The sequence below is a fragment of the Elephas maximus genome, chromosome 6 (genome assembly GCF_024166365.1).
Source record: "Elephas maximus indicus isolate mEleMax1 chromosome 6, mEleMax1 primary haplotype, whole genome shotgun sequence".
Classification (NCBI taxonomy): Eukaryota; Metazoa; Chordata; class Mammalia; order Proboscidea; family Elephantidae; genus Elephas; species Elephas maximus.
Genome location: NC_064824.1, coordinates 140160959 through 140187927, shown reverse-complemented (window position 1 = coordinate 140187927; position 26969 = coordinate 140160959). Strand labels below are relative to the sequence as shown.

The window sequence follows — 26969 nt, the reverse complement described above, 5'->3', positions numbered from 1 at the left end:
TCAAAACACTTAACGACAAAAACTAACTCCTTGAAAATCATCAAAAGAGTCAGGGATCATCCTATCCCTCTCCTTTTACAAATTCCATCACATGGTGTGTGGAGGAACTCTGCCCACCACAGAGCTAAAAACGAGAGTCCAGGGTGAAGAAAATGAAGAGCAGGGCTGGAGGAAATTAATAATAGAAAAAAAAATTGGGAAAGTCACAAATACGTGGAAATTAAACAATGCACTACGAAATAGTCAATGGGCCAAAGAAGAAATTGCGAGGGAAATTAAAAATGAAGTGAAAATGAAATTAATGAAAACAAAGACACAACAGACTAAAACTTAAGGGATGCAGTGCTTGGGAGAAATGTATAGCTGTAAACACCGATATTAAAAAAGGAGAAAGATTTTTAATCAGTAACCTGAACTTCCACTTTAAGACACTGGAAAAAGAACAGCAAACTAAACCTAAAGCAAGCAGAAAGAAGGAAATAATAAAGACTATGGAAATTAATAAAATGGAGAACAGAAAATAGTCAAGAAAAAATCAACAACTCCAAAGCTTGGTCCTTTGGAAAGATCAAGAAATTTGACAAGCCCTTAGCTAAATTGACCAAGAAAAAAGGAGAGAAGACTAAAATTACTAAAATCAGGAATGAAAGAGGGTGTTACTACTGACCTTAGAGAAATAAAAGGGATTAAAAGGGATACTATAAGCAAGAGTATGCCAACAAATCAGATAACTGAGATGAAATGGACAAGCTCCTAGAAAGACACCAACTACTGAATCTGACTCAAGAAGAAAGAAAACCTGAATAGACCTATAAGAAGTAATGATACTGAATTCGTAATTTTAAAACTTCCCACATACACACAAAAAAATGCCCAGGCCCAGCTGGCTTCACTGGTGAATTCTACCAAATATTTGAAGAAGAATTAATATCAATGCCTCACAGACTCTTCCAAAAAAATAGAAGAGGAGAGAATACTTCCTAATTCATTCTATGAGGCCAATGTTACCTTGATATTAAAACTAGACAAAGACATCACAAGAAAACTACAGACCCTTATCCCTTATGAATATAAACATAAAAAAATCCTCAACAAAACACCAGCAAACCAAATCTAGAAACATGAAAAGAATTACACACCACGACCAAGGGATATTTACCCCAGGAATGCAACCCGTTGCTGTCAAGTTGATTCCGACTCAGCAGCACTAAAAAACAGAGTACAACTGCCCCATAGGGTTTCCGAGGAGCAGCTGGAGGATTTGAGCTGCCGATCTTTTGGTTAGCAGCTCTAGCTCTTAACCGCTGTGCCACTAGGGCTCCAAAGCAGCTGGTTTACCATCCAAAAATCAATTAATGTAATATACCAAATCAATAGAATAAAGGATGAAAACCACGTGATCATGATAATACCAAAAAAAAAAAACAAAACCCATTGCCATCGAGTAGATTCCGACTCATAGTAATCCTACAGGACAGTGTAGAACTGCCCCATAGGGTTTCCAAGGAGCGGCTGGTGGACTTGAACGGCTCACCTTTTGGTTAGCAGCCAAGTTCTTAACCACTGTGCCACCAGGGCTCCCAATCATCGTAAGAGGCACTGAAAAAGCATTTGACTAAATCCAACAACCCCTCATGATAAAACGAGTCAACGAACCAGGAAGAGAAGGAAACTTCTTCAACTTCATAAGGGCATTTATGAAAACCCACAGCTATGATTAAGTATGATTACTTAATGGTAAAAGATTAAAGGCTTTCCCCCTAAGATCAGAAACAAGACAAGGACGTCCACTCTTACTGCTTCTAGTTAACAGTATACTGGAGGTTCTAGCCAGGACAATTAGGCAAGAATTAAAGGCATTCAGATTGGAAAACCCAAACCCAAACCAAAACAAACCTGTTGCCATCGAGTCAATTCTGATTCATAGGGGCCGTGAACTGCCCCATAGGGTTTTCAAGGAGCGACTGGTGGATTCAAATTGTTGACCTTTTGGTTAGCAACTGTAGCTCTTAACCACTGCACCACCGGGGTTCCCAGATTGGAAATGAAGAGTAAGACTATCACTATTTGCAAATCACAGGATCTTGTATAAAGAAAATCCTAAGGAATCTACTAAAAAACTTTTAGAACTAATAAATGAGTTCAGCAAGGTTGCAGGGTACAAGGTTAATACACGAAAATTAACTGTATTTCTATACAGAAGCGATGAACAATCCAAAAGTGAAACTATAAAAACTATCCTGCTTACAAGAGCACTGAAAGAATAAAATACTTAGGAATGAATCGAACAACAAAAATACAAAGCTTCTACTCTGAAAACTAAAAATTGCTGGAAGAAATTAAAGAAGCCTTAAATAAATAGAAAGACATCCCATGTTCATGAACTGCAAGATTTAATATTGATAAGATAGCAGCACTCCCCAAAGTGACTTATAAATTCAACATAATCTCCATCAAGCTGTCAGCTGGCTTTTTTTTGCAGACACTGACAAGCTGATTCTAAAATTCCTAATGAGATGCAAGGGACCCAGAAGAGTCAAAACAATCTTGAAAAAGCAGAACAAATTTGGAAGACTCACAAATTCCTGATTTCAAAACTTACTACAAAGGCATAGTAATCAAGACTGTGGTACTGGCATAAGGCATATAGACCAAATAAACAGAACTGAAAGCCCAGATATAAACTTTCAAATTTATGATCAGTTGATTTTTGACAAGGGTTCCAAGGCAATTCAATGGGAAAGAAGAGTCTTCATCCAGTGATTCTGGGACAACTGGTTATCCACATACAAAAGAACGAATTTGGACCTGTATCTTACACTATCCATAAAAATTAACTCAAATTGGATCACAGATCTAAAGTGTAAGAGCTAAAAGTATAAAACTCTTAGAAGAAAATACAGGTGGTAAGTCTCCATGACCTTGGGTTGGGCAAAGCCTTCTTCAATATGACACCAAAAGCACATATGACAAAAAAAAAAAAAAAAAAAAAGAAATTGAACTTCTTCAAAATTAAAAACTTTCCTGGAGCCATGGAGGGTGAATGAACCCCTGAAACTATCGCCCGGACATACTTTTTAAACCTTTAACCAAAAATAACCCCTGAAGTCTTCTTAAAACTGAACAATAGTTTAGCTTAACTACTAAAAAGTCTGCCTTGATGCATTGTGTTCTTTTAGAACTATCTGTATGGGATCAAATCGATAACAGGAACTTGACAGATTAGGTCGGAACCTTGGGGGTCAGTGAGCTTATGTTAAAGAGGGAGAAACAACTGAAAAAAGGAGGGTGAGAATGAAGAATGTAATCAATGCCACTAAATTGTAGAAATTATTGGACTGGTGTATGTTTTGCTCTGTGTATTCTCAACAACCACAAAATAATAAAATTTGGGAAAAAATTAAAACCTTTTGTGTTTCAAAGGATACCATCAAGAAAGTAAAAAGATAACACACAGAATGGGAGAAAAATATTTGCAAGTCATATATCTGATAAGCGACTTTTACCTAGAATACATAAGGACTCTTACAACTCAATAATAAAAAGACAAATGGTCCAATTAAAAAATGGGCAAAGGATTTGAATAGACATTTCTCCAAAGAAGATACACAAATGGCCAATAACCAAACCAAAAAAAAACCAGACTCGTTGCCGTCCAGTCAGTTCCAACTTATGTGTTACAGGGTAGACCCCTTGAGTTACAGAGTACAACTGCTCGATAGGGTTTTTTTAGCTGTAATCTTTACTGAAGCAGATCGATACGTCTTTGTTCTGTGGCACCACTGACTGGGTCTGAACCGCCAACATTTCAGTTTAGCGGCCACGTGCTTAACTGTTGCACCATCAGGGCTCCTTATCTTATGTTAGTAGTCAAGAGCAAACCGTTTGTGCCACCCAGGGACTTACATGGCCAATAAGCACATGAAAAGATGTTCGAAATCATTAGCCATCAGGGAAATGCAAATCAAAGCCACAATAAAGTACCACTTTGCACCCACTAAGATGGCTAGAACCAAAAAGACAGGTACTAACATGTTGGTGAGGATGCGGAGAAACTGGAACCTTCGTACCCTGCTGGTGGGAATGTAAATTGGTGCAGTCATTTGGAAAACAAAGACTACAGTTAAACATAGAGTTTCATGTGACCCAGCAATTCCACTCCTCCCACCTGCCAACCAGGCTCCTCCCACATCCCCACCAGGCTCTTCCCCACCTGTTGACCAGGCTCCTCCCCAACTATCAACCAGGATCCTCTCCGTCTGCCCACTAGGCTCCTCCCCACCTGCCTAAGAGAAATGTATCCAAGAGAAGTGAAAACATATGTCCACATAGAAACTTGTACACAGATGTCTATAGCAGCATTATTCACAACTGCCCCAAAATGGAAAGAACTCAGATGCCCATCAGTTGGTGACTGGATAAATACAATGTGGCACATACTTACAATGGACTGTTACTCATCAGTAAGAAGGAATGAGGTACCGATGCATCCAACAACATGGGTGAACGTTGAGAACACGATGCTGAGTGAAAGAAGACGGTCACAAAAGACCACTGCATACGTTTCCACTTACAGAAAACGTCCAGAACAGGTAAATCTATAGCCATGGGGAGTAGGTTGCCTAAGGCTGGGGGGAGGGCGAGGGGTTGGAGGAAATGGGGAGTTAATGGTGGTGGGAAAGAGGTTTCTTTTCGGGGTGACAAAAGTTATAGAATTGACTGTGGTGATGGACAAACCTCTGTGAAAATCCTGAAAAACACTGAACTGTAAACTTTAAATGGGTGATCATGGGGTGTGGCCTGCGAATTATAAATCAAGCTGATACAGAAACAAAACCTTCTAGGAGCTGTAGGGTGGGGCGGGAGGATGCGAGGTCGCCTTGAGACAGTCCACCTCCTCACCTGTCATAATGGGAGTCAACAAACACATGGCCGAGCTGCGGAATCAAGACGTGGAGTTCTAAGTTATTTAGTATTAAATCGGAACTATGTAAGATCATGATGACAACCACAAGAACAAATAAAGGCAAAACATAAGAGGTGCTATCGGAGGAGGAGGACTGGGGGCGGCGGGGGAGGAACCTTTATACCTTTCAGTTATTTTTAATTCTTTCCATCACATACATCTCTATTTTTAAAAATAACTTAATTTTTTAAAAAGTTAAGTACACAGCAATTAATAACTATGTACACTGTTATGAATTGGATTGTGTCCCCCAAAAATGTGTGTCAACTTGGCTAGGCCACGATTCCCAGTATTGGGTGATTGTCCACCATTTTGTCATCTGATGTGATTTTCCTGTGTTGTAAATCCTACCTCTGTGATATTAATGAGGCAGGATTAGAGGCAGTTATGTTAATGAGGCAGGACTCAATCTATAAGATTAGGTTGTGTCTTAAATCAGTCTCTTTTGAGATGTGAGCAGGGAGACATGGGGACCTCCTACCACCAAGAAAGAAGCACCCCGAACACAGCGCATCCTTTGGACCTGGGGTCCCTGACCAGGGGAAGATTGATGACAAGGGCCTTCCCCCAGAGCTGGCAGAGAGAGAAAGCCTTCCCTGGAGTTAGCACCCTGAATTGGGACTTCTAGCCTCCTGGACTGTGAGATAACGCATTTCTCTCTGTTAAAGCCACGCACTTGTGGTATTTCTGTTATGGCAGTATTAGGTAACTAAAACATACACTAAGTTGCTCTTCCCTGTATGAGTGAAACACACACAGACAAACAAACCATGGACTAAAAGGAACTACAATTTAAAGGAGTTGGAATTACCTTAATGGCAAATAACAGCAACAACTTACACAAGTAAAGAAAATTAGACCTGACTGTTTTAAAAGGTTAAACTGGTGAAAATTTTAACCTTGAGGTCTAACTCCTTGTCTGGTATTTTCATCTGCTGGCAAGGTCATAAAGAGAAAAAACTTCCCAGGAGTCTAGCAGGAAAATTGACAAAAGGGCGTTGTAGTCCAACCACACAGTCGGGTTACGGCCCCTTTATCTTGAAGATAAAATACTTTCTTCTTACTCATCTTCGGTTTCCAGGCAGGTTAGATAAGAAGCCAAGGTTGAGTAGAAAGTCACTTTCTTATTTAAAGAGAGCATTGATCTTGTATCTTTTGGGGTAAACAAACAAACACAAAAAACCTTATGTTTTCAAAGCTCATAGTCTACAACCTGTGAACACGTTATTCCCTCTTGAGACTGGAGACTTGGTGTCCCAGGAAAAGTGAAAGAAAGCCAAGTTCACGTTGTCCGACGTCAATAGGGCACCGCCATGCTGGCCAAGCGCGACTCACCCCTCAGATTCCCTGGTTGTGAATCAATCTTTACAGCAACAATCTTTCCAGGAGCAGGCCGCCAGGTCTTTTCTCCCATGGACTGGACCTTTCACTTAGCATCTGAGCATTTAACTGCTTGACCACTGTGACACCAGGGCTCCTTTAGCATTGTACCAAAGGGGCTCTGGTGGCACAGTGGTTAAGGGCTCAGCTGCTAACTGAAAGGTTGGCAGTTGGAATGCATCAGGCGCTCCTTAGAAGTCCTATGGGGTAGGTCTACTCTGTCCTTGAGGGTGGGTCTGAGTCAGAATCAGGTATTTAAAGGTTATGTATTTATTACACACAAGAGTTTGAAGTATGATTCACTTATACAAATGACTAGTCTGCACACTGATCAAGTGTTTCCAAAAGGGACTGTGGTGGCATCCACCGACCTCCTGGGTAACGCAGGTGACCTCTGCACCTGGAGAGAACAGCTGGGGTGAATTAGTCACAAGCCCTATGGGCAGGTCTCCACACAGTGTTAGTGAGCCCTGGGCGGGGGGCGGGGGGGGGGTGCAGGGACAGACGGTGGTCTGGGGTCACTCACCGGCTGTGCCCTTGGCCTGCAGGTGTTCCAGGGGCAGGCGGATGGAGTCGTGCTCCACGGTGCAGGTGATGAAGTGGGGCTGGGCCTCGTCGCCCAGGGGCTGCACCCCGTCCTCTTTTGCGGCCTGGTTTTTGTGGAAATGCTGCACCACAGAGTGGATCACTAAATTATTTGACTGCAGAGATAGAGCAGAAAAAGTGTTTGCCAAAACCGTCCCGGGGAGGGGTTAGAACAACAGTCTGTCTTGTTTGTGTTTTCTTTTGTGGCCGACATGAGAAAAGAAAAAAAAAGTCAGATCCAAGCCCCTGCGCTTCGCCTTTGGAAAGGATAAAGGACAAAGATTTGAAGGTTTCAAGCTTTCAAAAACTTCTGAATTCACTTCTAGTCAATTATGCCTGTTTGCTTGCTAGCAGCATTATGCGTTTTTAAATTTTATAAATCTGTCAAAAAAGAATATTTTCCCTCAGGCGCCCTCTGCTGGTGGGAGTATAAATCAGCACAAACTCTGTTGGGGTCACTTGGTCTATCCGCCAAAAAACAAAAAACAATGATAGCAACAACAACAAAAAAACAAACCTGTTGCATTGAGTCAATTAAACTACAAATGAACAAGCTCTTGACTCAGCAACTCCGTTTCTAAGACTTTATCTATCTGCACAAAGGAGATTTATTCATGGCAGCCCTGTTTGTACTGGCAAAGCACTGTAAAGTCCTTTAGATGTCTAGCAGCAGGGAGACTTGATAAATCACACAATCTCTGTTCAGGGAAACGCCGAGCAGAGGTCAGAAATACTGAGGAAACTCCTGCTGTGCTGATATTGAAAGATCACAGATATACTTGTTAGATAAAAAAAGGAAGCAAGCATTGTCAACAGTATCCTACAAAAAAAAATTTTTTTTTTTTTTTTACAGTTAGTATAAAAATGACAAAATGTGTATTTGCTTATCTAGGCAAAAATATCTTTGAGAAGGCAAAAAGGGAAGGAGAAAAGAATATATAAGTCTACATACTTTTTCGCATTTGGAGTCCCCGGGTGGTTCAAACAGTTAAGAACAGTTAGTACTTGGCTGCCAACCGAAAGGTTGGAGGTTTAAGTCTACCCAGATGTACCTCAGAAGAAAGGCCTGGTGATCTGTGTCCCAAAAATCAGTCATTGAAAACCCTGTGGACTGCAATTCTACTCTGACACACATGGGGTTGCCACGGAACACAATCAGCTCAATGGTTTTAATGCATAGACTATTTCTGGACAGGTAATCATAAAAAAAACTATGAAGGGGGAAGTGGATGACTGGAAGTTGGGTGGGAGAAGTCTTTTTTTTTTTAACTTTTTTCTTCTTAGTAAATATAACACATATACAGAACAGTGTGTAAAATATAAACACATGGCTTAATGAAAACGAATAACAGTTAATACAGGTAGTCCCTGACTTACGACATATATGAGTTAGGACAAACTGAACTCACAATTCTCTGCTTTTCATGTGTGTGTGTGTACATGTGTGTGCGCACATCTGATCGTTAGTAATTGTATATGTGTATTAAAATATATCTGTCAGTTTAAATGTAATGTTTCCAACTCCCAAAGACAAATAAAGATCAGGTTTATAAAGATACTGATAATAAAAGGCAGTAATACAGGTAGTCCATAATCATGAAAACTAAAAACAAAAATGAGTTACCCAACTTATGTCAGAACTGACTTAGGATGGAGTTGGGACGGAATCCTATCCTAAGTTGAGGACTGCCTGTATTCTTACCTTTTATTATCAATATCTTCACAAATCTGATCTTCGTCTTTGGGAGTTGGGAAACATACAAACTTACAGATATGTTTTAATACATGCATACATATTACTAACGATAAGATGTAAAAAAGAAAACCCAGAAAACAAAGCAGACGGTCATAAGTGCAGCTTGTCGTAACTCTAATGAGTCGTAAGTCGGGGACTGCCTGAATGAAAACTAAAAAAAGAAAAATGAGGTATTCAACTTATGTCGGAACTGGCTTAGAAGGTGTCGTGGGAATGGAGCTCTGTCATAAGTTGGGGGGAGCTGTCACATAAGGCAGCTGTCACCTGAGGACACCGCCCACGCTGCAGTACCATCCTTCAGGTCCCCCCCCAGAGCTGACTTTGTCGTTTTTAGTTGCTGTGGGCTCAGCTAGTCTCACGGTGACCTGATGTTTAACAGAAGGAAACGTTGCCCGGCTCTGCACCGTCTTCACCATCACTGGTAGAGCTGAGCCATTGCTGTGGCTACTGCGTCCGTCCGTCTCGCTGAGGGTTCCCTTCGTTTTCGCTGACCCTCTGCTTTACCAAACATGATGTCCTTTTCTAGTGATTGGTCTTTCCTGATGACTAAAGTAAGTGAACCAAAGTCTCGCCGTCCTCGTTTCTAAGGAGCATTCTGGTTGTATCTCTTCTAAAGCCAGTTTGTCCCTTCTTCTGGCAGATCATGGTGTGTTCCGTACTCTCTGCTAACACCCCAGTTCAGGTGCCGCAGCTCTTCTGACATTCATGGCATCATTTCCTTGCTTTTTCTTTTTAATGTACTTTCACTTTCTATGGAAACATCCCTAAACAGTATTGGATGTTTTGCTTATTTTTGACCTTTATATGAATTGAGTTGAACTAAATGTATTTTTTTCTCAGTCAATGATTTGATCTATTCAGGCACCTGAAAACATTCTACAGTGTGGGCTCTTCTAGATGCTGCTTGTGCTGTGCTGGGTCACTCACTCATGCTGTGCTGGGTCACTCAGTCGTGCTGTGCTGGGTCACTCACTCGTGCTGTGCTGGGTCACTCACTTGTGCTGTGCTGGGTCACTCACTCATGCTGTGCTGGGTCACTCAGTTGTACTGTGCTGGGTCATTCAGTCGTGCCGTGCTGGGTCACTCAGTTGTACTGTGCTGGGTCACTCAGTCGTGCTGTGCTGGGTCACTCAGTTGTGCCGTGCTGGGTCACTCAGTTGTACTGTGCTGGGTCACTCAGTTGTGCTGTGCTGGGTCACTCAGTTGTACTGTGCTGGGTCATTCAGTTGTGCCTTGCTGGGTCACTCAGTTGTGCCGTGCTGGGTCACTCAGTTGTGCCATGCTGGATCACTCAGTTGCACTGTGCTGGGTCACTCAGTTGCACCATGCTGGGTCACTCAGTGTGCTATCCTGAGTCACTCCTTGCTATGAGTCACCCAGATGAGCAATGCTATGAGCCACTTGGGAACCACCATCCTGTGCTCAAAATGCTTGACACACCGTGGACATTGAACTGTGCACCTGGGGAGAACTGAGGAAGACCAGGCAGTGCTTCACTGGAGCTGAGATGCACCAAGTTAAACAAAGGTGAAAAGATGGACAATTTTGATTGGCTTCTCTAAAAGGCGATGGCTCTTGACAAGCCTCAGATCACACCCTGGTAGAAAACTCTGACGCCCAGTGCACTGGCTCTCAGTCCAGGAGACAGAAGTCATCTAGGCTCCTTTGCTCGGAGAGCCCGTGTAGTCCAAGGGGTCCTTTGGACAGGACAGGGAGCATATGGGGGGTGCACACCATAGGTCACAGTGGACAGCAGTGTAACAGATGAGCCAGACAACTGTGAACATGTCCTAGGCCCTCCACTGCAACCACGCTCATCCTGACCCTTCCAGGGAGTTGCTGAAGCCAAGGCCCACAGCTCCACACTAATAGCGCGGTTCCCAAGAAACCTCGAGATGGCAGCACTCCTCAGTGACATCCAGTAGATCTCACCCTCCCAGGCTCCAGACTGAGACCATGAGGGCCCCACTGGGCAGCTGGGGTCGAGGGGGCTGTCCCTTGAGAGCCAAAGGGGGCGGGGCCCTGGGGTGGTGAGTCACAGGCACAAGGGCCTGGCAGGTTACCAAAGTTTGGCCAAGCTGCAGAGGCTCCACTCTGTAACCTAAGGTGCTCTTTGAATGACCTCTTTGACTCAACATGGTAAGACTCATCCAGGCCACTGTGTGACTATGCCACAACAGGTTAATGTTTACCTATTCCAGTTCTGAGGATGTTTGGGTCGTCCCCATTTTGGGATATTGTGAACAATGCTACTATGAACACTCTTGTGTTCATACCCTGATGCAGGTGTGCCTTATGTTTCCAGGATATGTACCTAATGAGGTGAATTGCTGGCTTGTAGGGTATGCATGTCTTCAAGACGATGGAAGAGCTCAATATCCTTAGTCAGAACAAGCTCAGGGGCTGACTGCAGATCAGAACATCAATTACTCATATGTAAGTTCAAACTGAAACTGAAGAAAATTAGAACAAGTCCACAAGAGCCAAAGTACAACCTTGAGTATATCCCACCTGAATTTAGAGACCATCTCAAAAATAGACTTGATGTGTTGAACACGGATGACTGAAGACCAGATGAGTTGTGGAATGACATTAAGGACATCGGACATGAAGAAAGCAAGAGGTCACTGAAAAGACAGAAAAGAAAGAGAAGACCAAGACGGATGTCAGAGGAGACTCTGAAACTTGCTCTTGAATGTCGAGTAGCTAAAAATGATGAACTAAAAGAGCTGAAAAAAAGACTTCAAAGGGCGGCTCGAGAAGACAAAGTAAAGTATTATTATGACATGTGCAAAGACCTGGAGATAGAAAACCAAAAGAGAAATACACACTCAGCATTTCTCAAGCTGAAAAAACTGAAGAAAAAATTCAAGCCTTGAGTTGCAATACTGAAGGATTCTACAGGGAAAATATTAAATGACACAGGAAGCATCAAAAGAAGATGGAAAGAATGCACAGAGTCCCTCTACCAAAAAGAATTGGTCAATGTTCAACCATTTCAGGAGGTAACATAAGATGAGGAACTGATGGTACTGAAGGAAGAAGTCCAAGCTGCTCTGAAGGCATTGGCAAAAAACAAGGCTCCAGGAATTGATGGAATGCCAACTGAGATGTTCCAACAAACAGATGCACCGCTGGAGGTGCTCACTAGTTTATGCGAAGAAATTTGGAAGACAGTTACCTGACCAACTGACTGGAAGAGATCCATATTTATGCCTATTCCCAAGAAAGGCAATCGAACTGAATGAGGAAATCATCAAACAATATCATTAATATCATACACAAGCAAAATTTTGCTGAAGATCATGCAATAGCAGCTGCAGTGGTATATCGACAGGGGACTACCAGAAATTCAGGCTGGATTTAGAGAAGATGTGGAGCCAGGGATATCATTGCTGATGTCAGATGGATCCTGACAGAAATCGGAGAATACTGAAAGATTTCTACCTGTTTTTTTATTGACTATGCTAAGGCATTCAACTGTGTGGACCAAAATAAATTATGGATAACATTGCAGAGAATGGGAATTCCAGAACACTTAACTGTACTCATGAGGAATCTGTACATGGATCAAGAGGCAGTCGTTGGAACAGAACAAGGGATACTGCGTGGCTTAAAGTCAGGAAAGGTTCGTGTCAGGGTTGTATCCTTTCACCATACCTATTCAATCTGCATGATGAGCAAATAATCTGAGAAGTTGGACTATATGAAGAAGAACGGGGCATCAGGATCGGAGGAAGACTAACAACCTGTGTTATGCAGATGACACAACTGTGCTTGCTGAAAGTGAAGAGGACTTGAACCACTTACTGATGAAGATCAAAGACCACAGCCTTCAGTATGGATTACACCTCAACATAAAGAAAACAATAAAATTTTCTCCCAACTGGACCAATAAGCAACATCATGATAAACAGAGAAAAGATTGAGGTTATCAAGGACTTCATTTTTCTTGGATCCTCAATCAACACCCATGGAAGCAGCAGTCAAGAAATCAAACGATGCGTTGCATTGGGCAAATAGGCTGCAAAAGACCTCTTTTAAAGTGTTGAAAAGCAAAGATGTCAGTTTGAGGCCTAAGGTGTGCCTGACCCAAGCCATGGTGTTTGCAATCACCTCATATGCATGTGAAAGCTGGACGATGAATAAGGCAGACCAATTGATGCCTTTGAATTGTGGTGCTGGCAAAGAATATTGAATATACCATGAGGGACTGCCGAAAGAATGAACAAATCTGTCTTGGAGGAAGTACAACCAGAATGCTCTTTAGAAGCAAGGATGGCAAGACATACTTGGACATGTTATCTCACATACTTTGGACATGTTATCAAGAGGGATCAGTCCTTAGAGAAGGATATCATGCTTGGTAACGTAGAGGGTCAGTGAAAAAGAAGAAGACCCTCAACGAGATGGACTGACACAGTGGCTGCAACAAGGGGCTCAAGCACAGCAACTATTGTGAGGATGGCACAGGACCCAGCAGTGTTTCATTCTGTTGTGCAGAGGTTCACAATGAGTCGGAACTGACTGGACAGCACCTAACAACGTCTTCAAGATCGCTAGATACCGCCAACCTGTTTTCCAAATGGTTTTTCAATGTACACCCCCACCAGCACTACCTGTGGGTGGCTAGTGCTCGATATCCTTGCCAATACTGGTATCCTTGGACTTCTTCCTTTTTACCATTCTGATGGGTGTGTAGAGGTGGTTCATTGTAGCTTACTCTGATTACTTACCAGGCCAAGAATCTTTTCATATGTTGAAACCATTTGAGTTTGTCTTTTGTGAAGTGCCCATTCAAGTTACTCACCCATTTTTCTATTGGGTCATCTGCCTGTTAATGACTTGCAGGACTTCCTTTATGTTGAGGTTGCTAGTCCTTGGTCAGTTATGTATAGAAATACCTTCTCCCACTCTCTAGCTTGTCTTTTTATCTTCTTCATAGTGTCCTTTAATAAACCAAAGTTTGGTGCTTAGTTTTGTTGTTGTTATAGAATTTATCAATTTTTTCCTTTATGGTTAATGTATTCTGCAGTTTAGTTAAGAAATTCATCACTCTTAAGCATCATGAAGAAGCTAACTTATATTATCTCCTAAAAGCTTTATAAATTTTACCTTTCACATTTAGATCTTTATTCCACCTGGAGATATTTTTTTCTGTAGGGTGTGAAGTAGAAGTCCAGTTTCCTTTTTCCTTTATGACTGTTCAGTTGTCTCAGGACCATTCATTGAACATTCTTTCTCCCTACTCTGTTGTGCCACCTCAATCATATGTGATGATCTTATAGTCCCTCGTCCAACTCAGAAGAGTTTGAGAGTAAAGAGGGTACTATCATAGTTACACCAGGATAACAGATGTATACTGGACATATGGTCACCATTGTCACATGACAAGTGTCCACAGAAAAATGGCTCTGTTTCTCGTCTATTGTCCATCCTTGTACTGAAACCACCCTGCCTTCATTAGTAGCACTTTATAAAAGCCCTCTCACTGTGTTCTTAATCTTTAAGAAGCCTTGGCTATTCTTGGCTATTGTATATCCATAGAAATCAGTTTGTGAGATTCTACATGAAAAGTGTCAGAATTTTGATAGGTGTTGCACTGAATCTACAGATCAATTTGGAAAGAACGTACATATTCATAATATTGAGTCCTCTAGTCCATAAACAGGGTACATGTCTCCATTTTCTAGATCTTTAAAATCTCTCAGTAGTACTTCTAGCTTTCCTGGTAAGGGTCTTATACATTTTTAATTTTATTAGATTTATGTCCTAAGTAGTGGATATTTTTTGATACTCTGGTAAATACCTGTTTGTTGCTGGCATATAAAGACACAATGGATTTTTGTACCCAATAACTCTGCTATGTTTTCTTATTAATTCTAAGAATCCAGTTGCAGATTCTTTTGGGTTGTCTATGTGGACAGAAACTGCCATGTGGATGAGCGTTTTGCCTTCCTTTCCAGCGAGAGAAGGAGACAGTTGGTGTTATACTAAATGAGCAGAGGCTATGGTGCCCACTGCCTGTCTTCAAGAATTTTCTACCCATTTAAAAGGTAAGTAACTTTGAATGGGTCAAACCTTTAACAAGGCAAACTTCCTTAGCAGGGATTCAAAGGAATGATTGCAGGACAGACATGAAGGGAAAACTCTCTTTATTAGAATAACAATACAAAGCAAGATAATTCACACATCTTATTACAAATGCTCTATCAGCCACCCAGAATTTACTTACAGGATAAATGGTGGCTAAATATATCAAGAAAATTTTCAAAATAACAAGGCCAAGCATTACTGTTTCTTCAAAAAAAAAAAAAAAGCAAAATCATACTCTATCTTTTATTATAACTTCTGGCTAAACAAACCCAAGTCTCTGTCTAGAAATATTACCTCTGTGCCGCCAGAAGTGAAGATTATGTCTGATGGCTTTCCACCTATCATCTTCGCAAGACTTTCCCGAGCAGCATTTATAATCTCCTTGGCCTTTCTACCTTGAGGGACGAAAAGGAGATTTATTAGCATGGCTATCCCAACCCCAGTCAGCACATGTTTAAAGAATGACCAGACACAAAGAAGTGAAAGACAGCAACAGGCAATTCTAAGAAGAAACGCGTCCTGCTCACATGAACACAACACTGTGCTACAACCTCGAAACAACTTGGTGAATGGGCAGCAGTAAGATATCAGCAGTCAGTGGAAACTACCAAGATTTAAGTAGCTTAGTGAGAGCCACAAACAGATATTAAATATGCGAAGATTCCTGGGAACCTTAGATTCCTTACGACATGATTTTCTCCTTAGCAGATGCTAGAGGAGAGGGGAAGCTGTGGCCATCTGCCTCACTTCCCATTCATCAAGACAGGAGAATGAAAGACGGAATAATTTGCTTAAGAGCACACTGCAAGACAACAAAAATAAGCAAAAACAGAACTCATGACTCCTCAACACAAAGTCCAATGCCTAACCTCATACTGCAGGCCATGCTGGGTTACTGTCTCAGGGATACATTTGCTTTCAAACAGGGAATGGGGCTATGCCTCCCAGTTACTACCCCGCTTCACCGGCTGGCAGAGAACACAGGGGACTTCATGTGGCAGAGAAAGGAAAGAGCCTGGGTTGGGAATTCCAACAATGCCGGTGACCATTCTTACTTAAATAGTCTATAGACCAGTAGTCTCCAAACTGTTTTGGCCAAAAAGCCTGAATTGTAAAAAGAAATGGAGCAGGTACCCCATAGTTCTCTCTCTATATATATATTAATAATATTATGTATATTATAAAACATATAAAATGTAAAAGGATGAAACAGAAATACATACGAAGAATAATACTCACAGCCTTAAGGCTTCTGTATAGATTTTAATTGTAGGTAGTGCAGGTGCTTAGGTCAACCTAGTCATTTTAATTAGCGATACATTAAAAGTACTGTAATAAGCTGTCAGTAAATTAAAAAATTAAGGCACATGCAATTAGCTCCACTTGGGATGTCGCTTAAAACTTGTCCACCAGACGCACGTCCATCCTTCCTCCCCTCTGAGAAGCCACTGGGCTGATTTCACAGCAGGGGCTCCTTCCTGCTCCATTTTCCCCTCTCCGCCCATCACGGATGCCAGTTTGGTGTGTAGCCTTCCTAACTTTTTCCAGTGTACTTAGAGACATACACCTTCATACAAACATTTCATAGGGTTTTCTTTCTCCTTTCAAAAATAGGTTTTATCAAGTACATACTGTTTTGCAATAACTTCCTTTTTCCATCTGTCAACAAGTCTTGGAGGCCTTTGTAAGTGAGGCCCCACAGAACCACCTCACTAGCATTCTACATCAGGATAACTGAAATGAAAAGACCGACCATTCCAAGAGGTGGTAAGGATGTGGAGGAACTGGAACATTCACATTCTGCTGGCAGAAATGGAAAATAGTATAATGGTTTTGGAGAGAGTTTGGCGGTTTCTTAAAAAGTGAAATGTGCGCCTACCACCTGAGCCAGCCATTCCACTCCTAGGTATTTATGATAAATACTATGTACCCAAGAGAAGAAAAAGCAGTCCATCCAAAGACTTACACCTGAATGTTCATAGCAGTATTATTTGTAACAGTCAAAAACTGGCAATAGCTCCAATGTCACCAACAGATAAACACATCAACAAGCTGTGGTGCCCTGAGTGCACTGGGATGTCAGGCCCCAAACCAACTGCCGTCCAGTCGCTTCTAACTCCCGACAACCCCGTGTGTGTCAGAGTAGAACTGTGCTCCACAGGGTGTCCAGTGGCTGATTTTTTGGAAATAGGTTACAAGGCCTTTCTTCTGAAGTGCCTGTGGGTGGACTCAAATTTTAACCTTTCAATTAGCAGCTGAGTGTATTAACCGTTTGCAACACCCATGGGCTTCAATGGTATTCTACTCAGCAATACAAAGGACGAACTGTTGAAACATCCAACAATGTAGATGAAACAAAATAGTTAGGTTGTGAAAGAAGCCAGGGGAAAAGAGTGTGTGCTGCATGACCCCTTGGTATAAAAAATAAAAAAAAAAACTTTTTTTTTTTATAAGAACCCAGAAAATGCACACTAATCCATGGTGACAGAAAGCCCACCACGCTTGCCTGGGGGCTGGCAGGGGCAGGAATTACAAAGGGGCACCTTTTGGGAGTGATGGAAATGTTTACTACCTAGATTGTAGGGATGGTTTCAGGGGTACATACATATGTCCAAAGTTATCGAATTGCACACTTTATACAGTTTATTGTACGTTGATTACACCTCACTCAGGCTGTGAAGCAGGGTTATGGCCCTCCTTTCTTTACTACAGTCCTCATTCTCCACACCGATGCAGGGACATGGACCAATAAATCCCCAGGCAGAGATGCGTGTTGAGCAGCTATCAAGCACTCATACTCAGAACCATGTCCACCTGGAGATGCAGTAAAAAAAACCAAAAACAATTTTTTGGTTGCTCTTTTCATTTACTTAAAACCCAGAAAACCCATTGCCATCAAGTTGATTCCGACTCAGTGACCCTAAAGGACAGAATAGAGCTGCCCCATAGGGTTTCCAAGGAGCACCTGGTGGATTTGGTCTGCCGACCTTTTGGTTAGCAGCCGAGCTCTTAACCACTATGCCACCAGGGTTTCCTTCATTTACTTATCATTCATATTTTCAAAAAGGATCTAATACCATTCGAAATAAAAATGCAATATTGGGGAAATCCAGATATGGGCTGTAAAATTAGATACTGTTATTGGGTCAGTGTTAAATTCCCAGGTGGGAATTGGTATTGTGGTTTGCACTAAGGGGCACAGTGGGCAAATCCTGCTATTATTGCTAACTGCATGGTCAGGATTAGTGGATCCCTGGAAATGGACCCAGTCCTCACCTTTCCATATCTCTTTCCTCTCACCAGCTGCCTGAGCAGCACTTTCTCAAACCTCTAGCCACCCAGAGCTAGATTGGAGCTCACGAGTTAGGACCCTTCTCTGACCTAGCCACCCTGAGCCAGGTCAGAACACACAGGTAGAAGGACTGTCCTTCAGTTCACCTGCCCGTACAGCCCTTCTCTAATGCCAGCCACCTGAGCTAAATCAGAGCACACAAGTTAGGGGTCTGTCCTTCACACTGCCCACAGGCACATGTCAGCCCCTGCCAGCTCTCATTCCCCTGTGGGTTTAGTTAATTCCTTGGAATGGCTCACAGAACTCACAGAGCATATCTAGGCTTACAGTTACCCATTTACTATAACCACAAAGGATAAAACCAAGAAACACACAACAGAAGTTCTGGAAGGGGGCCAAGACTGAGCCTTCTTCTGTCTTCAAGCCATCCTACTGAAAGCACAAGCTCTTGCCAACCCAGGAAGCCCCTGTAATTCAGTGTTCAAAGCCTTTTACTGGCCTCATTGCATAGTCATGACCGGCTGAAGCATTAAATAGGCATGACTGAATTATGGCTCCCACCCTTCCAGAGGTTAGCTGATAGGGTGGGGTCTGTGTAGCCCCCACTCATTTGTACACCTTCTCAGGTGCTGTTCAGAGGTTGAATATAATAAAAGCACTTCAAATGTCGGGGGATTCCAAGGGCTATCTTTTAGGAAACAAGCCATGGTGGTTGGTTAAGTGCCCTAAAAACTGAACGTACCCAGCTGCTCTGCGGGAGAAAAGACCTACCTAGTGATCTGCTCCTGTAAAGATTACAGCCCAGGAAACCATATGAGATAGTCCTACTCTGTCTTATAGGGTCACCATGAGTTAGAATCGACTCTACAGCACACAACAACATCTTTCAGGAACCAAAGACATGGTTATTCAGGAGAACGTTCTTGTTCTTAGGAGACACTGAAGTATTTTGGGGTGAAGTATCATGCTATTCACAACGTACTTTCAAAATGAATCAGAAAAAAATGGGGCACAGTGTTAACAACTGGTGAATCCAGGTACAGGAAACATAAGTGCTCATTATACTATTCTTTCAAGTTTTCTGCAGATGTCACACATTTCAAAATAGGAAGGGTTTAAAAAAAAACAAACCCATGATATATATGTTTGGCAGCCATACTTCATTCTTATCACACACACATAGACACATATACTCCGCAAGCATGGTAATAATTTAGTGCTGTGCCTGGTTCATACCAAGTGCAGGTTAAGAATGTTGAAGGAATGAATGAATAATTGGAAACATACTCAGAAGTCTGATTTTAAGGGTTGGAAACCCTGGTGGCATAGTGGTTAAGGGCTATGGCTGCTAACCAAAAGGTCAGCAGTTCAAATCCACCAGGTGCTTCTTGGAAACTATAGGGCAGTTCTACTCTGTCCTGTAGGGTCACTATGAGTCATTCCTTGGAAACCCTATAGGGTGGTTCTATTCTGTCCTATAAGGTTACTATGAGTCAGAATTGACTTGATGGCAATTGGTTTTTCTTTTTATCTAAGCAGGACTTGAGTCCTTGGAAATAAGGGTCCATGTTTCATTAAGTTACAAGGACAGTCCATCCTGGAGCCAGTGCTGGCTTTGAGACCATCAGAAGATGCTATTGGCACAGACACTGGGGAATAAGCAGGCTGCAGTAAGAAGCACTGTTATGGTGGGAAAGGAGTTGGGTCCATCCAGGCATTGGCCAGGGGACACTGGGTGTGCTGCTTTACTGCTCTGAGAGCAGATGCCCCAGAGCCTGCCCTGTCTCCCTCACGGGCTCATGCTAATAACAAGACTGTGACTCACAGGAAAATGTGGTGGCACTCACTCACTGCCCAGACCTAAGTCATCACATCCTCCCAGTCCCCTTCCACAATCAACGGGCACTCGTTTGGAAAAGCCTTCACAAATGACGAAGATGGAGAAGCCAGAGCACATTATATTAAAACATACACTTGTGGAAGAAGGAGAGTCAGGAATAGGATGGAATGGAAAGTGTAGCTAATCGCCTCCGTGAACAAATGCCTCCTTTGCCACGAGACCAGAAGAACTAGATGGTGCCTGGCCACCATTACTGAATGTTTCGATCAAAGATTCTATAGAAGAATCCCGGTCAATGGGAGAAAACGCAGCACAGAATTTCAAATTCTCATGGAATCCAAGACTTTCTGGACCCATCGAGGCTAGATGAACCCTTGAAACTACTATCCTGAGATAATCTTTAAACCTTAAACCGAAAATATCCCCTGAAGTCTTCTTTAAACCAAAAATAGTTTAGCTCAATTAGTAAAGAATGCCTGCCTTGAGCAGTGTGCTCTTTTAAGAATTATCTATCTGTGATCAAATTGACAACAGCAACTGAAAGATTAGATAGGAAACTTACAGGGCAGTGAGTTTATGTTAATGGAGGAGGACCAGTTCAGAAAAGGAGGGTGAGAATGGTTGTACAACTTGAAGAACGTAATCAATGTCACTGAATTGTATATGTAGCAACTGTTGAATTGGTTTTATTTTCTCTTGTGTATATTCTCAACAACAAAAATAAATTATTAAAAAAAAAAAAAAAGCTTGTTATCATTCCAGTGTAAGAACAGGAGAGAGGAACATAAACAAGGAACACCAGATTGAATCTGACTTTAGAAAACCAGAAAACAAAAACACTCAAAGCCTCCCACAGACCCCCTACTAAAGATAACAGTTGTGAGTGTATTTGGCATGTGTCCATCTGTACCAGGGCTGCCAACCATCCTCACTGCCCATCTTCTCTTTCTGCCGTGGTGACAGGACCCCACTTTCAGCTGGTGCACAGCTGCCCAGAATTAAGACCACCTTTCTCAACCCCCAGAGCCCTGGTGGTGCAGTGGTTAGGAGCATGGCTACTAACCAAAAAGGTCAGCAGTTCAAATCCACCAGCCGCTCCTTGGAAACCCTGTGGGGCAGTTCTACTCTGTCCTATAGGGTCACTACGAGTTGGAATTGACTTGATTGCAATGGTGTTTTTTTGTTTGTTTGTTTGTTTCCAACTTCCATTGCAGTTACATGAGGCCGCATGACCGAACGTGGGTTATAAACCAGAATGGTGTGTGCAACTGGCACGACTATCCCTGAAGGACCGAGGCAGGTGGTTTGCCTCTTCTTTCTCTCCTTCCCACAAGCTGGAACACTGACATGATGGCTTGAGCTGGAGCAGCCATCTTGACCCCAGGGGGGAAGCTGCTGAGGAGGGAAGACCACTCAGATAGAAGGAGCCAGAGGCCTTGATAAGGGTGGAGCTGCCCCATGGGCCTGGGCTGTGAGAGAAATAAAGTTCAAGCTGTTTAGGCCACTGTTATTTTGGGATTTCTGTCTCTCATGCAAAACAAAATAATACATTTTCCATGCTTTCTCATGTAAAACTTTTTTTTGTGGATGAGGGGGAAGAAAATCAAACCATATCACGTATCCTGTTTTATAACATGCCTACCCACTTGAGCCAGATGCTGACACTATCCTTCTCTGTGGTGGATTTAGTCCACACCATCACTTTAACAGGGCCCCAAATGCCACCATAGGGCTTTGTCATACTTTAGGTGATAAGTAAGTCCTCTTCTGAAGAACATTGAGGTTATTTCTCGTTTTTCTTTTTTTTTCCTTTTGGCTTCTTTGCTTTTCTCTTATGAGCAAGACTGTGATCAGTATCTCAGTTATCCAAAATCTCCCCACATCTTTAACATTATCCTTAAAACAAATTTCCCCCAAGGACTTTAACTCATAATATCGTGAAAGTAATTAAACCATTCTAGGAGCCCGGGTGGTGCAGTGGTTAAGTGTTCAGCTGATAACAAAAAGGTTGGCAGTTCGAATCCACCAGCTGCTCCTTAGAAACCCTATGGGGAAGTTCTACTATGTCCTATAGGGCTGCTATAAGTTGAAATCAACTTGAGGGCAATGAGTTTGGGTTTTTATCATAAAGATGATTTTCTTTTTTTTTTTTTTTTTTTACATCTCTACCTGAGTATGAAGAGTGATTTGCCATGTATTTTTTAAGTTATGGTTCCTAATTTGTGGAAACAAAGGCCATCAGATAACCTAAAAGCCACTGACAGGCTTCGGGTCAAAAACATTTCTCCCTGACAGTCACAGTCACAAACTCCTTCATGACAGAATGCCTTCGACCAGCATTCAATTGTTCTCCATATTCTCAAGTTCGACACATCAGAAAGTTCAGTTTTACTGGTGAAGAGATTAGACGCTAGGCAATGTCGAGTAGATTAGTCAGAATACATGTGCCAAATAAACCAACAAATAAATTAATGACTAGTAGCTGATTTTGAAAAGGCTTTTAGTTATCAAGTCGCTGTGAAATTTTAATGAGCAAATGGATATGAAAGCACTTTAAAAACTGTAAAGCTTTGGTGAGTGGCATCTGGGGTCTTAAAAACTTGTGAGTAACCATCTAAGATACAGCTATCAGTTTCTTCCTGTCTGGAACAAAGGAGAGTGAAGAAAATCAAAGACTCAAGGGAGCAATTTGTCCAAAGGACTAGTGGACCACATAAGCCACAGCCTACAAGACCCTGAGATCAGAACTAGATGGTGCCAGGATACCACTACCAACAGCTCTGACTGGGATCACAACAGACGGTCCTGGACAGAGCAGGAGAAAGATGTAGAACAAAAAATCAAATTCACAGAAAAGACCAGACTCACTGATCTGACAGATACTGGAGGAACCCCCAAGACTATGGCCCTAAGATACTCTTCTGACCTGGAACTGAAGCCATTCCCAGAGACCACCTTCCAACCAATAATAGACAAACCCATAAAATAAACAATAACACTCAAGAGGAACGTGCTCCTTGGAAAAATCAATTATACAAGATCAAAAGGGCAATATTTGCCCAAAAGCAAAGATGAGAAGGCAGGAAGGGGTAGAAAATCCAGACAAAAGGAAACAAGAAAGCCAGGGCGGAAATGGGGAGAGTGCTGACACATTTTGGGGAATGAAACCAAGGCCATAAAACACTTTATGTACAAACTATCGAATGGGAATCTAATTTGCTCTATAAACTTTCACCTAATGCACAGTAAAAAAAAAAAAAAAATTATAAAGCAGTACATAAAAAAAAAAATTTTTTTTTCTTTTTTTTTTTGTACATAGGTATTATTAAATCCTAGGGCTTGGCGGTTTTCTGTTGGCATGTCATTGTAATTAGTTATAATCCACAGTTAAGATAATTTATCTTGCCTACCCCTAATAAACACTAATAAGAAACCTTCTGAGAAACCTAATTTAACTCTCCCATAAAACTACAGTCATACGCCGTATAACGTCCGTTCGGGCGACGTCCGACCGCGTATACCTCTGTGGTTCCATATAGCTTTGCTAAGTATATATACGCAGTCTCTGGTTTATGAACTGGAGCCATTCCTAAGTCTGTCTTAACTTGAATTTGTAAGTAAGTTGGAACAGGTGTATACAGTTCTTATTTAGCATTTGTCAAATGTTTGTCGTAGTATATATTTTACCTTTCTATGCATACACAGCACAATGCTTTTATGAGCGTCACAAAGTAGTGCATGTATTCATTATCACGAGCCATTGTATTTAACTCAAGTTTTTAAAAAAAATAGGCTTTATGGCGCAGTGGTTAAGAGCTACGGATGCTAACCAAAAGATTGGCAGTTCGAATCCACCAGTTGTTCCTTGGAAACCCTATAGGGCAGTTCTACTCTGTCCTATAGGGTCGCAATTAGTTGGAATCAAGTCATCAGCGATGTGTTTGTCTGTTGTTTTATGTCAGTCGGTTGTTTAGTATGAGTTGTCTGTAAGTTGGACGTTTGTAGCTCAGGGACTCCCTGTACTATAGTGTTCACACAACGTCCAAATCACATAACATCCTATTTCACAGAATGTATTACGGATGTTAAGCGACACATGACTGCACTGAATTAAGCAAAATATGTTTTAAAACCTCCAATTTAATGCTCAAATAAATATCAAACACTAACATTAAATATTATGTTTCTATTTATAACAAGAATAAATTAGAAACAGGTATATTTATAGCTAAAGACAAAGAATTTAAAAACAGATTTTATTAAAAAAAAAAAAAAAGCCAGGATTATATGTGATCTTGATGATGATGATTTGAGATATATTTTGCAAATTTTATAAGGATCGATTAGGATCAATCCAGGAAAGGGCTTCAACAGGTATTGTTATTATAAAGTAACTCTTCACAAGAACCTCTTTCATCTGGGAAAGGGAGACAAGAGGGCCTGTGTTTATATCGGTTAAAGATAGTAGTATAAGCAAGGCTCAGCTTACAAAATTGGACTTCTCAGGAAAAAACTACCAAAAATTGCAGCTCAAGATCTCACATCAACAAAAAACCTATTCAAACAAAATAATCACATGGACGTGCAGTTTCTCTAAAGGGCCCACTGCCTCCCAGCCTCTCCCTTCAAGTGCAACCCTGTGCCTGTGGGCTTCATCTAGAATTACCTGCTGGGTAAGAACTGCTGGGATTCCCCCAGGCTTCCCACATGGCCTCCGTCACAGCCTGGATAACCTCTGGCTCCAGGGGAGTGGTTGCATTGTAGTCCATATAAACTTTTCTTAGGGAAAGAAAACAAAGATGTGTTAATGAAAAGGAGGTGGAATTTGAGAAACATAGCTGTAATTGGTCTATCACGTTAAACAGAGGCGGGGGGGGGAGGGGAGCAAATACTGCCCAGGCCAGGCGCTGCTCTGCATTGCTCAATGAGCAATCTCCAAATCCTCCCTACCCTTGGAAACAGATACACACTTTCTTGTATTCTCATATTTTCCAGCTTCCTTTATAACTGATAGAGGACTGTCCTTCTGTTGTTAATGTTGTTAGTTGCTGACTCTCAATTCCAACTCACAGCCACCCCAAGTGACAGGGTAGAACTGCCCCATAGGGTTTCATAGGCTATAATCTTTATGGAAACAGATAGCCAGGTCTTTCTCCAGGGAAGCCACCAGAGTGAGTTCGAACTGCCAACCTTTTGGTTAGAGCTGATTGCTTAAACGTTGTACCATCAGGGCTCCTTGGACTGTCCACCTGATTTTTAAAATTATTGTCTGTTAGGATTAATGATCTGTTGGACCTGAGACACAGACCTGACTGCTATAAAGGACAGATTGCTGGCCAGGGCCACACATTCTCTAGGGCTCTCTGTTTGCTTTTTAGCTTCTACAAGTTTTCCCAGTCCCTCTCTCTGCAAAGACCTGTGAGGCTCTAGGCAGTTTGGGTGCCCAGTCTCCCCACCCTCCCATCCCTCACTTTGGTCCCACACCCCAGCCTTCTGAGTGGCAGGCTTTGCCCTTGGTGTTCCCTTGGATAGTCCTCACCCTACTTCTTTAGATCTTTGCTCCTTGACCCTGGAAGACCATCCCCAGGGCTCTATTTAAATTTGCAGTCATTCAGCCTCCTCCTCTCTGTTTTTTCATACCACACATCATCACCTGGCAGGCTAGATTTGCTCCTTGTTTATTGTCTACCTCAAGAGAATGTAACCCAGTGCATGCTCCATGCACACATGGGGCTTTATCAGTTCTGTACACCATTGCCTCCCCCACACTGATAACAATGACTGGCAGATAGTAAAACCAAAAAACCCATTCCATTGAGTTGACCCCAACTCAAAGCAACCCTATATGACAGAGTAGAACTGCCCCATAGGGTTTCCAAGGAGGAGCTAGTGGATTCGAACTGCAGACCCTTTGGTGATGATTTAGGAGATAATATTGGAACCATTTTTCCCTGTCCTAGAATGTGACCTAGCTGGAGCTGGACTCACAAGGACACATCAACTGGGCCCTGAGGTATAAAGACAATAGCTCGGACAATCTTGGAAAACATCTTTTAGGGAATCTTTCACGTAAACTAATAAAACACAGCACAAAAGACCCACATACTTTCCACTCTTGTCTTTTCCTATTAGCATTTAGTAAATAGTGAGATTTGTTGGACCAACAGAGACACTCCTGACTGTCCTTACTGAATCCTGCACTAAAGATGGTTAAGAAAGACAATTCAAAGTGTAGGATCACAGTTTCTAGCCAATCTGTGAAAAGGTGAAGCTTTCAGCGATTTTAGCCTTTTGTGATGTTAATATATACCGATGATTCGGACTTGGGCAGACAGGACTGTGGAGAGCATACTTGTTCACTTGCCATTCTTGCCTATTCCATAATATTCCCTTAGACTTGGGCAGACAGGGCTGTGGCAGCATGCTTGTCTGTTTCTTCACTTTGCCTTTTTGAATATATGCCGAATAGAATTTTCTTTTGCTTTACTAAACTTTGTGATGTTTTTACACTAGAACAGTTAGCAGCCAAGCTCTTAACCACTGTGTCACCAGGGCTCCGAAGTAAAAGGGGTTCAGTTTATCAGACGACAAACTGAATGTCACAGAGTATACGAATTCCCTGAAAGAGCCCTCAGTAAAATTTATCTGCATATCTTTTTACTAATACCAAAACTTCAGAAGCTATAACGCTGTATGTATATAGTAGGTAATCCTGCCTGATGCTATTAACTATATTACTTGATTTTTAAATCAACAATGGTATTTGGACCAATCGCATAGAAATTCTAATACTAGTATTAACCATGGCTGTTAAGGCACAGTTGATTTTTTTTTTTTTAAATCATGCAGCATGGTCAAATATATGTTCATTTTAAAGCATCTTTTCTATAAACCCAAACCAAACCCATTGCTATCGAGTCGATTCTGGCTCATAGCGACCCTAAAGGTAGAGTAGAACTGCCCCATAGAGTTTCCAAGGAGCACCTGGTGGATTTGAACTGCTGGCCTTTTGCTTAGCAGCAGTAGCTCTTAACCACTAAGCCACCAGGGTTTG

At 41.9% G+C, this 26969-nt stretch overlaps 1 protein-coding gene across 1 annotated transcript in view; it reads right to left on the bottom strand.

Moving 5' to 3' along the window:
- SCLY (selenocysteine lyase) overlaps positions 1-26969 on the bottom strand; it is a 45131-nt gene that overhangs the window by 16691 nt on the left and 1471 nt on the right. Inside the window, exons 2-4 of the mRNA XM_049888551.1 lie at positions 24582-24694; positions 15078-15178; positions 6873-7047 (exon numbers count right to left, since the gene is read on the bottom strand). Of these exons, the coding sequence (XP_049744508.1) occupies positions 6873-7047; positions 15078-15178; positions 24582-24694 (389 nt within the window). The remainder of the gene's footprint in view (positions 1-6872; positions 7048-15077; positions 15179-24581; positions 24695-26969) is intronic.